We start from the raw sequence: 13,608 nt of genomic DNA on the forward strand, positions 1-13,608 counted from the left end.
TGATGTGTATAACCCTCCTTGGTATAGTATAACCCAAGACGTCTTGGGTATAACTTCTGACCAAGGAGTTTAGAACTACTTTTAATCTCCTTGCTTCTGACACTCAACATTTAATTGCCTTCGTCACGAGCAGAGCTCTTTCTTGTTTGTGATGCCTGATGGGAAGGGGGGTTCAGGGGGGTCTCCCCCCTGACAAAACTTTAATGAATAGATCTACCGGTCCGAGATTCTCCATTGAGAGATTAAAAACGGGGAAATTATGAATTCCTAAGGTTGAGACATAGGCAAAGTCAGTCCGCTGGTCCGGTATTCTTCAATCTTACCAAAATATCTCATTGTTTCCTTTGCATTGTTTTGTACGTACAGTTGTTTTTCTTTTTCTTTTTTTTTCAGAGTGGGGGAAGATGCAAAGACTTGGATATTATTCAAATTCAAGTTGAGGGTTATATCATGATAAAACTGCGGCTGCAGTCGATTATCTCCCGTCCTTAAAAAAAAATTGGTTGGTGGACACACTCCAATCCACGTTTCCTCCAACAACAACAACAACACTTTTTGGACTTCCTGTTTATAAATGGCGGTTTCCCTGAAGACGGCTAATGTACAATTTGCCAATCAGAATGTAGGCTAGACCGGTAGACCAAAACCTCAATCAAAATTTGATATGGTTCTGGTACTGAGAAAGCAACGTTCCTTTTCTTTATGCAAACGCTCTATTTTTTGGTAATGTTTGCACACTAGAGGTGTATGAACGAAATTTCTTCACAAATTGAAAATCACTTTTCTCAATCAATAAAATTATAATTATGGAGACCACCACAGTGTCCCCAGTAACTGATGAGTTGGAATCTCATGAACCAGAGCAACTAACAACCGTGAAAGAGCAATGTGCTCGAGACTGGAAACAAGTTAAAAATCTACAGAGTCAGTTGCAGTCACTGGAACCTTTGGTATTAGACGAAACAAGACCATCTCAGCAAATACTTCAAGAACAGGAGAAAAGGTTTGACTTCACACCAAACACTTTTTTGTAGTGTAGGCCTAGAACTAGATCTAGTAGTTTAACTTTTATCCTGCGTCTGTGCCCAGATGCGTATCTTATTAGCAACCGATTACGTCGGGCGTGCCAGGCAGGCCGCCGGGGTCACTCAGTGTGTACTGTTGTTAGTGTTGGTGTACAGCGCGCGCGCGCCGGGAAACGTGTGTTTTCGCCATGAATACCGCGGGAGTGTGTTAACCGATGATGAAAATAACGCTCTATCTTTCATAGCTTTCTATTTATAAAGTGTTACAAACACATGAATACCCCCTCTCACAAGCTGATAAGACATTACGAGTAGTGTAGCAATGCCAATCGTCCGCTGCGCCTTGGGCCGGAAATCGGCCTCCGCGCGAGGGGTAATTTTTGGGCCGCTCGGAATCAGAAGTGACTATCTTCTAAGTATAGTTACGGGGAAAATTCCTGGACGAAAATAAATGAAACTCTGCAACCAACCAGAGGAAAGGTTAAACTAACGTAGCAATGCCAATGAAAATTTAAATTTTCACTTTTGTTCCCTTTTTTTTGGTACCTAAGAAAGAATTTTCAATTCTGATAATCATGCTTCTTGAATTTTGAGCAACGGTTCATAAATAAAAAAGTTATGGGGTTGTAAAGGTCGGCAAAATATGGATGACCCACATATAGGAAAATACTCCTAAAGAGTGGACCACGCAGTAGCAGATTCTGTAAGAAAATCGACGATATCTCGGTAACTAATCCAAATGTCCGAGAGAAACTTGGGTACCCGATGTGTTTTTGAGTGTAGAAATCATTTCTGCAGTCAGATTTACTACCAATTTCGTAGTTATTTTGTTATAATTAAAATTGTGGTGTACATATTACGATTTTGCGAAAAAGGGGTGTCGGGATGAGTCCATTTTATTTATAGCATCGTATCACAACATGGGATCTTTAAGAATATATGTCGGCAGCGTGACTAAATAATTGCAAAGCTTTTTATGATGACTTTAGACCATGCCAACCGTAAAAGATAAGTTAATTCAATCTAGCATGCCGTACAATTAAAAATTCTTTTTCCCCGTTGAGACGCGAACACCCCGAGACGAGATAACCTCGCCTCGGAATACCCCCATTGCGATGTTACAGGGGAATAGAGAGAAAAACAACCGGATGCGCGCGCCCGCCATTGCCCTATTTCAAGTGACCAATGAACGGGCCCAGAATAGTCATGCGGGGATTTGTAGGTCACAGACATTTGCCACGGGAGTGAGGGGAAAATGGCCGGTCTCCGTGCGAAGCCGCTTTGGATAGGGGGGTAGTCGTAGATTTACGATCGGGTCTAAACAACTACTTGACACAGAACTCTCAAATTTGAGCACACTATAGAGGATAGATAGATCTATTACCATCTAGGCGTTGAAATTAAAACTCCTTATAGTTTTCGGTGTACACGATACGAAAGTGTTCCCGACACCAAAAGTATAGGTTAATTTATGTGTACGAACTTCAACGTCCACATATCATTAGTTTGCCCTATTTTCTGATTGGTAGCCGAGTTTCATTCGGATTGGTTCGGAAATAGAGCAGACCGAGGTTGACAAAGTTAGTCACCTACGCTTCGGCCGGGTCCGCAAAATCGCCCGTAAACGGGGACCAAATTTTCGCCTCGCGGGAAAGCCCGATTGGCATTGCTAACTAACGACATGCCAGCGTACAATCCCGAACGATTACTAGAACTGGAGATATTGCCGTGTTTGTGCGAATTTCCTCTACGGTTTGAAAACTAAGCGGAGCAGGACAACGTTGGGTATGAAAGAATTATGGGACAACATGGCTTGAGACAAATGAATGAGAACGGGGAGCGATTCGCAAATATATGTGCTTTCAACAGTTTTGTTATTGGAGGCTCTGTTTTTCCCCACAAGAGGATCCACAAAGCCACATGGGTTTCGCCAGATGGAGTGACGGAGAACCAGATAGATCATTTTTGTATCGCTCGTAAGTTCAGGCGTTCACTGGAAGATGTCAAAGTACAGAGAGGGGCAGATGTTGGGTCGGATCATCATCTGGTGTTGGCAAAACTCAAGCTTCGACTCAAAAAGCACGGAACCAGCACAGGAATCAAAAGAACCAAGTTCCAAGTAAGTCTCCTGGATGGACACAAGAAAGAAGAGTTTCCGCTGCAGCTGAGGAACAGATTTGAACCTCTGGCTGATCTTGGCGGTGAGGACATGGAGGTGGATACACACTGGACCAAGGTCAAAAAAGTCTTTACATCAACATGTCAAGAAGTACTCGGTAGGAAGAAATGGGAGCACAAGGAATGGATTAGCCAATACTCATTGGATTTAATTAAGATAAGAAGACAACTGAAGGCAGAAGCGAATGCAAGTAGAACAAGAGGATCAAGAGCGGATGCATGGGAGCAGTACAGGACAACAGCTAAAGATGTCAAGAAATCAATAAGAAAAGACAAGGAGGAATTCATAAACAGGCTAGCAGAGAAGGCAGAGGAAGCAGCGATAGGAGGGCACATGCGAATCCTTTACCAGACCACAAGGACACTTGCTGGAAAATATGGGAAACCTGAAGTACCTGTAAAGGACCAAGAGGGGAAAAGCATTTTTGGAAAGGAAGCTCAGTCTAAGCGATGGGTAGAGCATTTCAACAGTCTCCTGAACAGACCACCACCGAGTAACCCACCGAACATACTGCCAGCAAGAAATGAGTTACCTATCTGCTGTGATGCTCCTTCAAAACAAGAGATTCTGGATGCCATTAAGAAGCTGAACAAAGGTAAAGCGGCCGGTCCCGACCAGATTCCACCTGAAGCCCTAAAAGCAGATATCCTCCTCCCACTGTTTACCAGGATCTGGAATGAGAGCAAGTTCCCAAAGGATTGGAAAGAAGGACACCTCGTGAAGCTTCCAAAAAAGGGGGATCTCAGCAACTGCAACAACTACAGAGGGATCACTCTTCTCTCAATACCAGGTAAGGTCTTCAACAGAATCATTTTGGAGAGAATCAAGACAGGAACGGATCCAAGACTACAGGATGAACAGGCCGGTTTCCGGAAAAATCGCTCAACCACCGACCAGATTACCACGCTGAGGATATTGTGGAACAGTCCCTGGAGTGAAACTCCCAGCTGATTGTCAACTTCCTTGACTATGAAAAGGCCTTTGACAGTATAGACTGAGCGACACTATGGAAGATAATGAGACACCACGGAATCCCACAGAAGTTGGTGAACCTCATCAAGAGCATGTATGAAGGGACAAGTTGCAGGGTTGTACATGATGGCCAGCTCACTGACAGCTTTGACATCAAGACTGGAGTGAGATAGGGATGCTTACTATCACCGTTCCTCTTCATATTGGCAATCGACTGGCTGATGAAGGAAACCACCAGAGGACACAGAAATGGTATACTGTGGACACCATGGCGCTTCTGTCGCACACCCAGGAACAGATGCAAGCAAAGACTTCAGTATTAAACAGCCTATCGGAGTCTGTTGGATTGAGGATCCACCCCAGAAAGTCAAAGGTCCTAAGGACAGATGCACAATGAAAGGAGCAGGTCACAATAGAAGGAAAGGCCCTAGAAAACATTGAATCCTTCTGCTATCTTGGGAGCATAATTGACAGAGAGGGAGGAACAGGTGCTGAAATAAAGTCCCGCATTGGAAAAGCACAGGCTGCTTTCATATCTTTGGATAGGATTTGGAAGACAAGAGAGATCTCACTTCGAACAAAGCTGAGGATTTTGAATTCAAACGTGAAGTCGGTCCTGTTGTATGGATGTGAGGCATGGAACGCATCACAGACTTGTATAAAGAGGATCCAGGTTTTCTTGAACAGGTGTCTAAGAAAGTTACTGAGGATCAGATGGACAGACAGGGTCACCAGTGTGGAAGTGTTTAGGAAAACAAGACAGCTCCCAGTTAGAGATGAGGTAGGAAGAATGCGGTGGCGATGGATTGGACATACTCTCAGGAAGTCAGGCAGCTGCATAACGAAGAAAGTTTTGGATTGGAACCCACAGGGCAAGAGATCAAGGGGAAGACCTCATGGAACCTGGAGAAGAATCACAGAAATCGATGTACAGAAAAATGGGAAGACATGGAATAACATCCAGAGGCTAGCCCAGGATACAGAAAGGTGGAGGGTGTTTGTCCGTGGCCTATACCCTGGTGCAGGGTGAGAAAGGCAATGATGATTTCCGCCATCTATTTTTGTTGTTTTCCGGGGCTTCCCTTACCAGTTGACTAGATCTCTCCGTGACGGGCCCCCTTTTTCCGCACTAGAAGCGAGCGATTGGCTACATCACTAGGTTTCATTGCCGACTGCTTGGACTGTGTATGTGCGCGTGTGCATGTGCACGCACTTATGTGTGTGTGTACAACTTTGAGGAGAAGGTAAATTTATGGAATGAGAATTCCTGAGATTGTTTATAAAAGATAACTCAAATTAATACAAAAATAAAAACGAACAAACTGGAGATTAAGTCAACAGTTACTGGTGAGGGAAACCCCGGAAGATGACAAAAATAGATGGTGGAAATATGTTATCTATATTTGGGCCAATCACAGAGGTGTGCCAGGTGCTCGCTGTAGCTTCATGTCTTTTAAACCCTTGCCACTTACTTTTTTATAATTTATCTCTTGCCCTCAGGATTATTTTAGCAGCCTTCTTTCACACTAAACACATGTAATTATACATATTATGCGTTAAGGACACATGTGGAGACATTTCTTTCACTGTATGTCTGGATTGGGACTCAGATGTAGCCAGCACATCATGTACTGTGTTGTGGTAGGGGTGTTTGTGTATGAGAGTGGTGGGGAGTTAAATGTGCCAAGTGTGGACTGTTGGCTTTGGAGAGATACCAGCCAGTAAGAAAAATACCCTTTTTTAACGCATTTTGATGCCCAAAAGAAAAATACGGAAAAAAATCTTGGTTCCGGTAAAAAAGTAAATTTAGTCTTTTCGTCCCACTTGTATGGAGTTACTGCCAATATTAATAAAACCACACAGTAATATACTATGCTATGGTCCCGTCGATACCGGTATCGAAGAAACAAGAAAGCCCTTTTTTCTTATGCAATTATAGTTTATCAACCATATGATTACATGGTATCGAATCTATCTTCTGTGGACCTCGATTATCTGTGTCTTTGTGTACTTACGCTATATCAACTTCTGCCCTGGTCACATTGTGCGTTTCTTTATTTCTCTGATTGACGCGCCAGTTCCAGTCTCACATCGAAACTCACAAAGCGGATGATCTTGATCAATAAGCTTTCACACGGAACTATTTCATCATTGTGTAGATCTAGCTGTGAAAGATCCATCTGTAAATCAGGATTAAAAACCAGAAGTCATTAGAATCTAGATTTAGATCTCTCTATCGCAATCGGATCAGGCCATCATGGAAGAGACAAAGAAACCAAAACTTTCGGGTTGTTCGAATACTGCTTTACTCATGCTTTCTTAGAATATAATTTTTTGTGCCAAAATAGGAATTTTTAGTGCTGAATATAAGAAAAAAAAATTTCAGAAGTTGACATCTCTGGCACAGGTGTGGTGTGGTCATTAATTTTTTGCCCAGCCACTGAGCAAAACAGTTTTAGAGATGGATCTTTGTTATAGGGCTCTTATTACTTTGTCGTCTAGTGGTAGCCTACTGTATTTGCCTCTCATTCAAAAGGTCCTTGGATCGGAACCTGAAGGCAACGAAAAAGATATTCGTCTTTAAAATGTTCTCCTTCCACATAATTTCCTGACCTCTCGTCCTGTTCTGTCATCTGCTTTCATCTCCACTTTCTTTCCCCACTTTCCCGTCCTTCTCTGGGTTCCTCTCTCCTTTAGTCTTAAACCTTTCTACTGATTTTCCTGGTTTCTTCTTACTGACGTCTTTCAGCCACACCCCTAATCTCAGAGTAGGTAAGATTGAACACCTAGCCTTCTTGGATATAATAAGGGCAAAAAATCTGAGAAACAAAGAGAAGGTAATATAATGTCTCTTTGTTTGGAACCAAATTGGTCGTTATATTGGGAGTCTTCAACAGTGAATGAAGAATATAGTGAGTTTAGTTTAGTTTTAGTAGAGGTTTTACGGCGTTCGCAACTGCATAAGGTCATATGAGCGCCAAATAGTGAGTTTGTGGTGAGCTCATTCATATTTTACAAATAAAAAGACATTATTTTGACTAACATTTTATGCTGCAACTCTGAGAATTTTCAAGTGGAAAAAACATTTTCTGTATTCTTTGGGGAATTGCATTCTCTCTGTTAATGTCCGTTTTTAAACTCAACATTACAGATGCAAGGCAGAGTTACAGTATTTGAAGGAGAACTCTTTGAAAACCCTTCCAGAAGACCCAGCTATACAGAGGCTACTTTTGCAACAGAGTCAGGAGACACGGCATGAACAGCTCAGTGAGACCCTTGTTTTTCTGCGTGCCAAGAGAGAGGAAGTTTTAGCTGGTATCAAAGCTGAAGAAGAAGCCAACGAACTTCTGCTGGGTCTTAATAAAAGCTTGAAGGTAGGTTTGTGAGTTTGTTTGCACTGGAAACTTGTAATCATTATTAACTGTGGAAGTTTAAATACATTTGTATTGTTAAGTGTTTAGTTTACTGCAATAAATCTTCAGTCTCATGGTGCGTCCTTTGATAGTCTGTGAATTAGGATTTGAAAGATAGACTAAACTGGATACCTTAAATCTGTGTACTCATTCATCTCTTCAATTCCTTCTTATTGTTTTGTATAGTTTCAGAGGCAACATATCCAAGGCTTTGATCTTTTAATTGTAGGTTGTATGGCTTCTTCAGTAAAGTGTGAAAATAGCTATGCACTAAGAATTATGTTATGTTAAAGATTTGTTGAACACTTTCAGCACCTTAGATGCAATATTGTATGAATACTGTGGTATTAGATTAGGAGACTCTCTGGAGGTAGGGAATCCACTCCGACTCCAAGTTACTCAGCAGCTGTTCCAAATTTGGTTGAGTTTTACTTCACAAGTTAAATTAAGTCTTGTTCATTACAACGGAAATGACATATTTTCTTTGAAAGAATTGCATGGGCCTGTCTTAAAAATTTGAACCCCCTGTCATGAGCTCTTACTGAGCAGTGATTTTTCAAATTTTACACACACCGTTTTCAGAATATATGTCTTCATTGCAGAGGTATTAAAAGAGAAAAAACAAAACAAACAATATTTCTCACAAAGACATTAATTGTTAAATATGCATGGTTAAATGAATAATATTTAGTAAGTTAAATGTTTTGAGTCTCTGTCTAATTTGAACAGTCCTTATTTCATTCCTTGTTTTTGATGTTGCTTTTTTTTCTTATTTTCCTCTTTTTTAATAGGAAAAAGTGGCTACCTGCGGAGGAAGCGTATCAGATGACAACTCAGCTTTAGAAATGGCTGTGAACCGTCTCAAAGTGGATCTTGATAAAGTGAATGAATTGGACAAGTTTTTCAGAAGGGAACTGAAGCAGCTGCTGACTCATCATTTCCCATTGCCTTCTGAAACTGACTCAGCAAAAAACCTTGAAGACACAAGAGACTTTGATCGAGAAAGTGCTTTACCTCTTACTGCTATTCTGAAATCATTGATAGAGCAAACTTTGAACTCACCTGCCCAGCCTTACATTGAAATGGATGACAGATTTTGGTCAAGGCATATAGAACTTCTTCTCAGATGTCAGATTGTACTGAAAGACCCCAATAATCCCAACAGAATAAAACTTGTTCCTTTCCATTTATGATGGAATATATGAGATTTTCAAGGTGCAATTGAAATTTTATTAAGTGGAAAGTACCCATCATTTTAGTTTTGACCAGGAGACTGTCCTGCTTTCTTTTCTTTTTTTTTTGTTCCTCACAGTAGCCTATTGTTGTCAATAGCCTTCATGTCGCGTAACACACATTCAATAGGCTAAGACTACCCATTACATTTTTTCCCCATTTCGTATATATGTGGGGGCTGTTGAGAGAGTGGCTTTGTCTTAGTGAGACAGGAGAGGAGATACGAGGAAGTTGCCGACCATCCCTAATTTAATGGGAAATCGTGCTTTTTTATTTACAATTGTCTTTGTAACGTGCAGCTATGATTAATCAAGTCTGTGTTTTACTATTTCTTTTTGTTTTTTAATTGAGAAATAATGTGAAAAATCATCAAGGAAACAGCTACAACATCCCTTGTGCTTTTTTCTGTGTGGTAAAGGCATCTATCTTAGGTTAAAAATTAGGTTTCCTATTGATTAATTTTCAAAGGTTGGCAAGTGTTGTTGATTATAAGCATCTTATCTGTACAGCCTAAGATACTAAGAATGAATTTGCTTCCCTTTAAAAAAAATTTTCAGTTTGATAAATTTTCTGAAAGACACAATGAAGATTTGTGAGGCAGCGTGGTGTAATCAGGCACTCGTCAAAATAATGAATTTGTAGAAACTGGCATTTTGCTTTTTTGGCTCAACACCTTTTTTGTTTATAAAAAATAACCCATTTCTATGTGGATTTTCCTGAAAAACGTTAATTAGAGGCTAAAAAAATATATACTGTCAGTTTCCATGGGCTCTCAGGCTATGTAAATAACCAAACTTTGGTGGTCATTTTCTCGCTAATTTTACCTCTGAAATCAGGCATCCCCCATCTCCTTCAGTTGTAAATATCTTGACTTGTAATAGTTGTAATCAAGAAAAATAAGTATTTCTTTCTTCAAAAGCAAGGCAAATGAATAAGCTTTAAGGCAATACCATTAACTCCACATGCCCAAAAATTGACGAGCTTCTGATTCCACCGTGCCGTTACACATGATTTCATTGCTTTGTGCATGTAGTGTATTATGAACTAAATTTGTTATGAGTTGTGGAGGGTTGGCCATTGAGCTTCCCCTTGTGACGTAATATGTGTTGTTTTAAATGAAAAGCCTAAACCTTGGAAATGGCACTCATATGACCTTATGCAGTTGTGAGCGCCGTAAAACCTCTACTAAATCTAAAAACTAAAAACCTTGGAAACAAATTGAAGACTGTCATGAAGAGCTTTGAATTTTGTCAGGGTGAATTCAGAAATTCCCCACAGCAAAGGTTTAACTCATTCGCTAACTATTATTTTGGGCTTGTGGACACATTTTTTTAGGGAGGGCGAAATGAGGTGATGGCTAGTGTGCAGTTCAAAGGTCTTTGGGGCCACAAATTAAAATAAATATCAACATATTATATACCAGAATGTTCAGCATGGTTTGTAGAATACATCTGTAATGTTTATTTGTGTATTTTTCAACTTTGGTTCCTGTAAGAGGCGATTATGCAATACAAGTTTGATAAGATGCGGATAAAATTTGAAAATAAAAAAATTAGTAATCTTTGGTGAAACTAAAAAAACATGTTTGCACCTACATCTAGTCAAATGATGCATCAAAATAACCATAAATGAATATAGAACTGGAAAGTATTGAAAAATTTGCATTTTTTTACATGGATTCCATAATATTTGTACATTTGGATCATAACATCCGATATTAAGAAGAAAAAAAGGGATCACAAACAGAAAAAAACACATGTATGTTATATGGAATTATTCAGAATTGCATTTGGAATAAGCCTATACATGTCTGGAGTGGCATTTTTTGTGTAATTTCACCAAAAAGTAGTGATTTTGGGGAGAAAAAAATATTTGACAATTTAGATTCTATACCTACATCTAGCACTCAAAAATATTGATTTCTCAATAACAGTGCTTTAGCAATTTGTCCAATAGTATCAATGTTATAAAGAAGAGTCCTACATTTCTTTAGTGAGCAAAATAATGATACGTTTTGTTGTGTAAAAGTACTAAGACTGGTGTCTGGGCTATTATTTTGGCATCGTGATAAAACAAAGTCGCATAAACTACGAAATCGCGTTTCAAAACTTAATCTTAACCTCCGATTTTCGGTGGAATGCTTGACCCGGAAGTCAATGTTATATTACAGCTTTTTATTTTAACATGGATACGTGGATTGGAATAAAATCTAAACTAGAATTATAGGTAGGTGCTCGAGTCGTCGGGGGCGGCTGGACGTACGGACGACACTTTCGCCGCACCGCTGCCCACGGCTCGGCTTAGCAAATGAGTTAAGCTCTGAACTTTTGCCCCATGTTAAAATGTCCTTCCTGTTTAGCTCATGTCTCACCACCATAACTGAGTTGGTCTAGCTGTATCCGCATAACTTGTATATATTTTTCTTGAACATCAAACAAGGATACTTTCTGTAATCCGAGTCAGATATTCCTTTGTAAGTACTTTTATTGTTAAATAAAATTAGTCCACTGTTATGATATGAAAGAATGAATTGTGATACTTTTTGCACTTCTCAATTTTGCTGTTGGAATTGAGGTAAGATCTGGCATTTTTACTACATTCTTAATTAATTTGTTGTAAAAAAGAATGCTGTAAATAAAATGTAAAGAGGAAACTTTTAGATTAAGCTCATGTGCCTTGGTTGAAAGAGAAAATGCACAATGAGGTCAAGATTAATAGTAATGAACCATTAAGCTTTACATCTAGAGCGGTGTGGCACGGAGTCTGTCATTCACACCTAGAGTGGGGTTGCGTGGTGTTTTAATCACGGAACGTATGACACTGCCATGGTATGTATTTCTTTGAGGCCTAGGAAGAATGTCTGATCAGAATAGACTAAAAACAAGGCGTTAAAGTGAAAATATAATTGTTCTTCTTTCTTTGAGTTTTTGAATGGTTGAAATTGACCCAGAAATAGTGTGTGTGTGTGATTTTTAAAAATAAGTATATGACAAAATGGAGGGTGTGATGGAGTTAACAAAAGTTCGAAGAAAAACTTTGAAAATGCATAAAAATTCACTTGCGAAGCAATCTCGATCAAAGACACTGAAAGTTCATTTCTTGGTTTATCTTAATATCGTATTTTTAACCACAAGATGATTTGGTTATTATTTTAATTTTGACGAAATAGATGGGTCACGAATAGTCACAACTATAATAAAAGAAATAAATAACTTGCCCCTACCATACCACATCTGAAACTGGCTCATTGGAAGCAGTATTCTTTTTCTGATATAGTTGGGGACTTTTTCCTGATCACTTTGTAAACAACTTTCTTTTTTAATGATTATTTTAAAAAAATATATTTATGATAATCATAGAGGATTGTCTCCCGTATCCAGGATTCAGGGGCATGTATTAGTACAAATCCCCAGGAGCTAAATAGTTATGGGCCACAACTGGTAGGCCCTGCTTCTTTAGATATGCGATTGTTGTTTCTGTCTGTTGGTCCTTACTTTCTCCAACACTAAATTGACATTATTTTTTCTCTGTTTCTCTTTATCTCAAGTAAATTTTATACAGATTAGTAGCCTACCTGTGTTTTCAGGTTTGGTAAAATGATATCACACAAAGTAGTATTAACTATTGTTAAGAACAAATTATGTACTATTTTATGATAAATGAATATTAGGTCACTTTTGAGAGGACGAATAAGTGCTTAATTCTTGTTTGCAGTTCTTTGATCAGATCATAAACTCGTATTCTCATTTTTTAGCTTTGTCTCTGGGTTATGAAATATTCTTGTCAATAGTTGTTTTAAAAGCATTGAAATAGTTATTCTGTGTTTGTATCTGTGCTGGAAGTTTGCAGGGAAGAGAATGTATTGTAGGGGTCCCTGGTGGGCATCATTTCTGAGGAAAATGAATTTTGCTCGCTGGAGGGATTTAGGGACATATGACCCAGTAACACAATGTGCAGAGGTCGGCAGAGGTTTTGATGCATCAATGCTGAATTGACCATTGCTTGGTCTTGCTGGATATAAAATCACCTAGGACAGTCAACACCTCATCATAGACGAGTTCGGCTGATAAAAGGCCGATGTCCTCCTTAGGGGCAGTCCAAATACCTAATAAGGTCCATGATATCTCATTGATTCAATTTTGGGCCTGAATGTGTGCCTTCAGGGAGGTTTTCAGACTACGGTGGAAAACGTTCCACAAGTCTTTTGGATTGGGGGTGATATGCAGTTGTTCTATGCAATCTGACACAAAAACTTTCTGCTATCTCTGACCATACGGATGAGGTGAACTCGGGTCCCTGATCAGAAGATATATCTTGTGGTGCCCCGTGTCTTCAAATCCATCCTTGGATCAGGGATCGAGCACGATCCTTTGCTGTTTTGCTCCGCAATGGTTTTATTTCTGGCCAGTGTGTAGTGTGGTCGATAATTGTAAAAAGATGAATGAAACCATCTGACGGTGGAAGAGGACTGACCAGGTCCACATGTGTGTAACTACTGTAACTGAAGCGCTTTCCTGGGACTTTCAGCTTTTTGAGGGGTGCTTTTGTGTGTGTTTGTATCTTTGATGTTTGAAAGTGAATACATTCTCGAGTCCATTATAAATCTTTTTCCGCATTCCTTGCCCCACAAATTTTCTAAGGATTATTTTGTGGGTGGTCTCTCAACCTGGATGTGACAGACAGAGAAAAGTGTCAAACAAAAACTAGTCTTTGGAGTCCTGACAGAGCGATAGGACATGGATGGATGACATTGAGGTATCGCAAAGTAACACTGGGCCATTGCCCT

The 13,608-nt window shown here is 39.6% G+C and overlaps 1 protein-coding gene across 1 annotated transcript; it reads left to right on the forward strand.

Moving 5' to 3' along the window:
* The first annotated feature begins 304 nt into the window (after positions 1-304).
* Positions 305-9,170, forward strand: LOC101859324 (centromere protein K). Its single transcript, XM_005096649.3, has 3 exons — positions 305-1,003; positions 7,328-7,550; positions 8,381-9,170. Exons 1-3 carry the CDS (start codon positions 807-809, stop codon positions 8,780-8,782), a joined length of 822 nt encoding a protein of 273 aa, XP_005096706.1. The 5' UTR covers positions 305-806; the 3' UTR covers positions 8,783-9,170.
* Positions 9,171-13,608: the final 4,438 nt, after the last annotated feature.

The sequence above is a fragment of the Aplysia californica genome, unplaced genomic scaffold (assembly GCF_000002075.1).
Source record: "Aplysia californica isolate F4 #8 unplaced genomic scaffold, AplCal3.0 scaffold00134, whole genome shotgun sequence".
Classification (NCBI taxonomy): Eukaryota; Metazoa; Mollusca; class Gastropoda; order Aplysiida; family Aplysiidae; genus Aplysia; species Aplysia californica.

Bases quoted from the DNA above. Each gene is read 5' to 3' on its own strand.
- LOC101859324 (XM_005096649.3), top strand. From the start codon at position 807: ATGGAGACCACCACAGTGTCCCCAGTAACTGATGAGTTGGAATCTCAT. The intron at 1,004-7,327 runs GTTTGACTTCAC...TCAACATTACAG, and splicing joins CTTCAAGAACAGGAGAAAAG to ATGCAAGGCAGAGTTACAGT. The intron at 7,551-8,380 runs GTAGGTTTGTGA...CTTTTTTAATAG, and splicing joins GTCTTAATAAAAGCTTGAAG to GAAAAAGTGGCTACCTGCGG.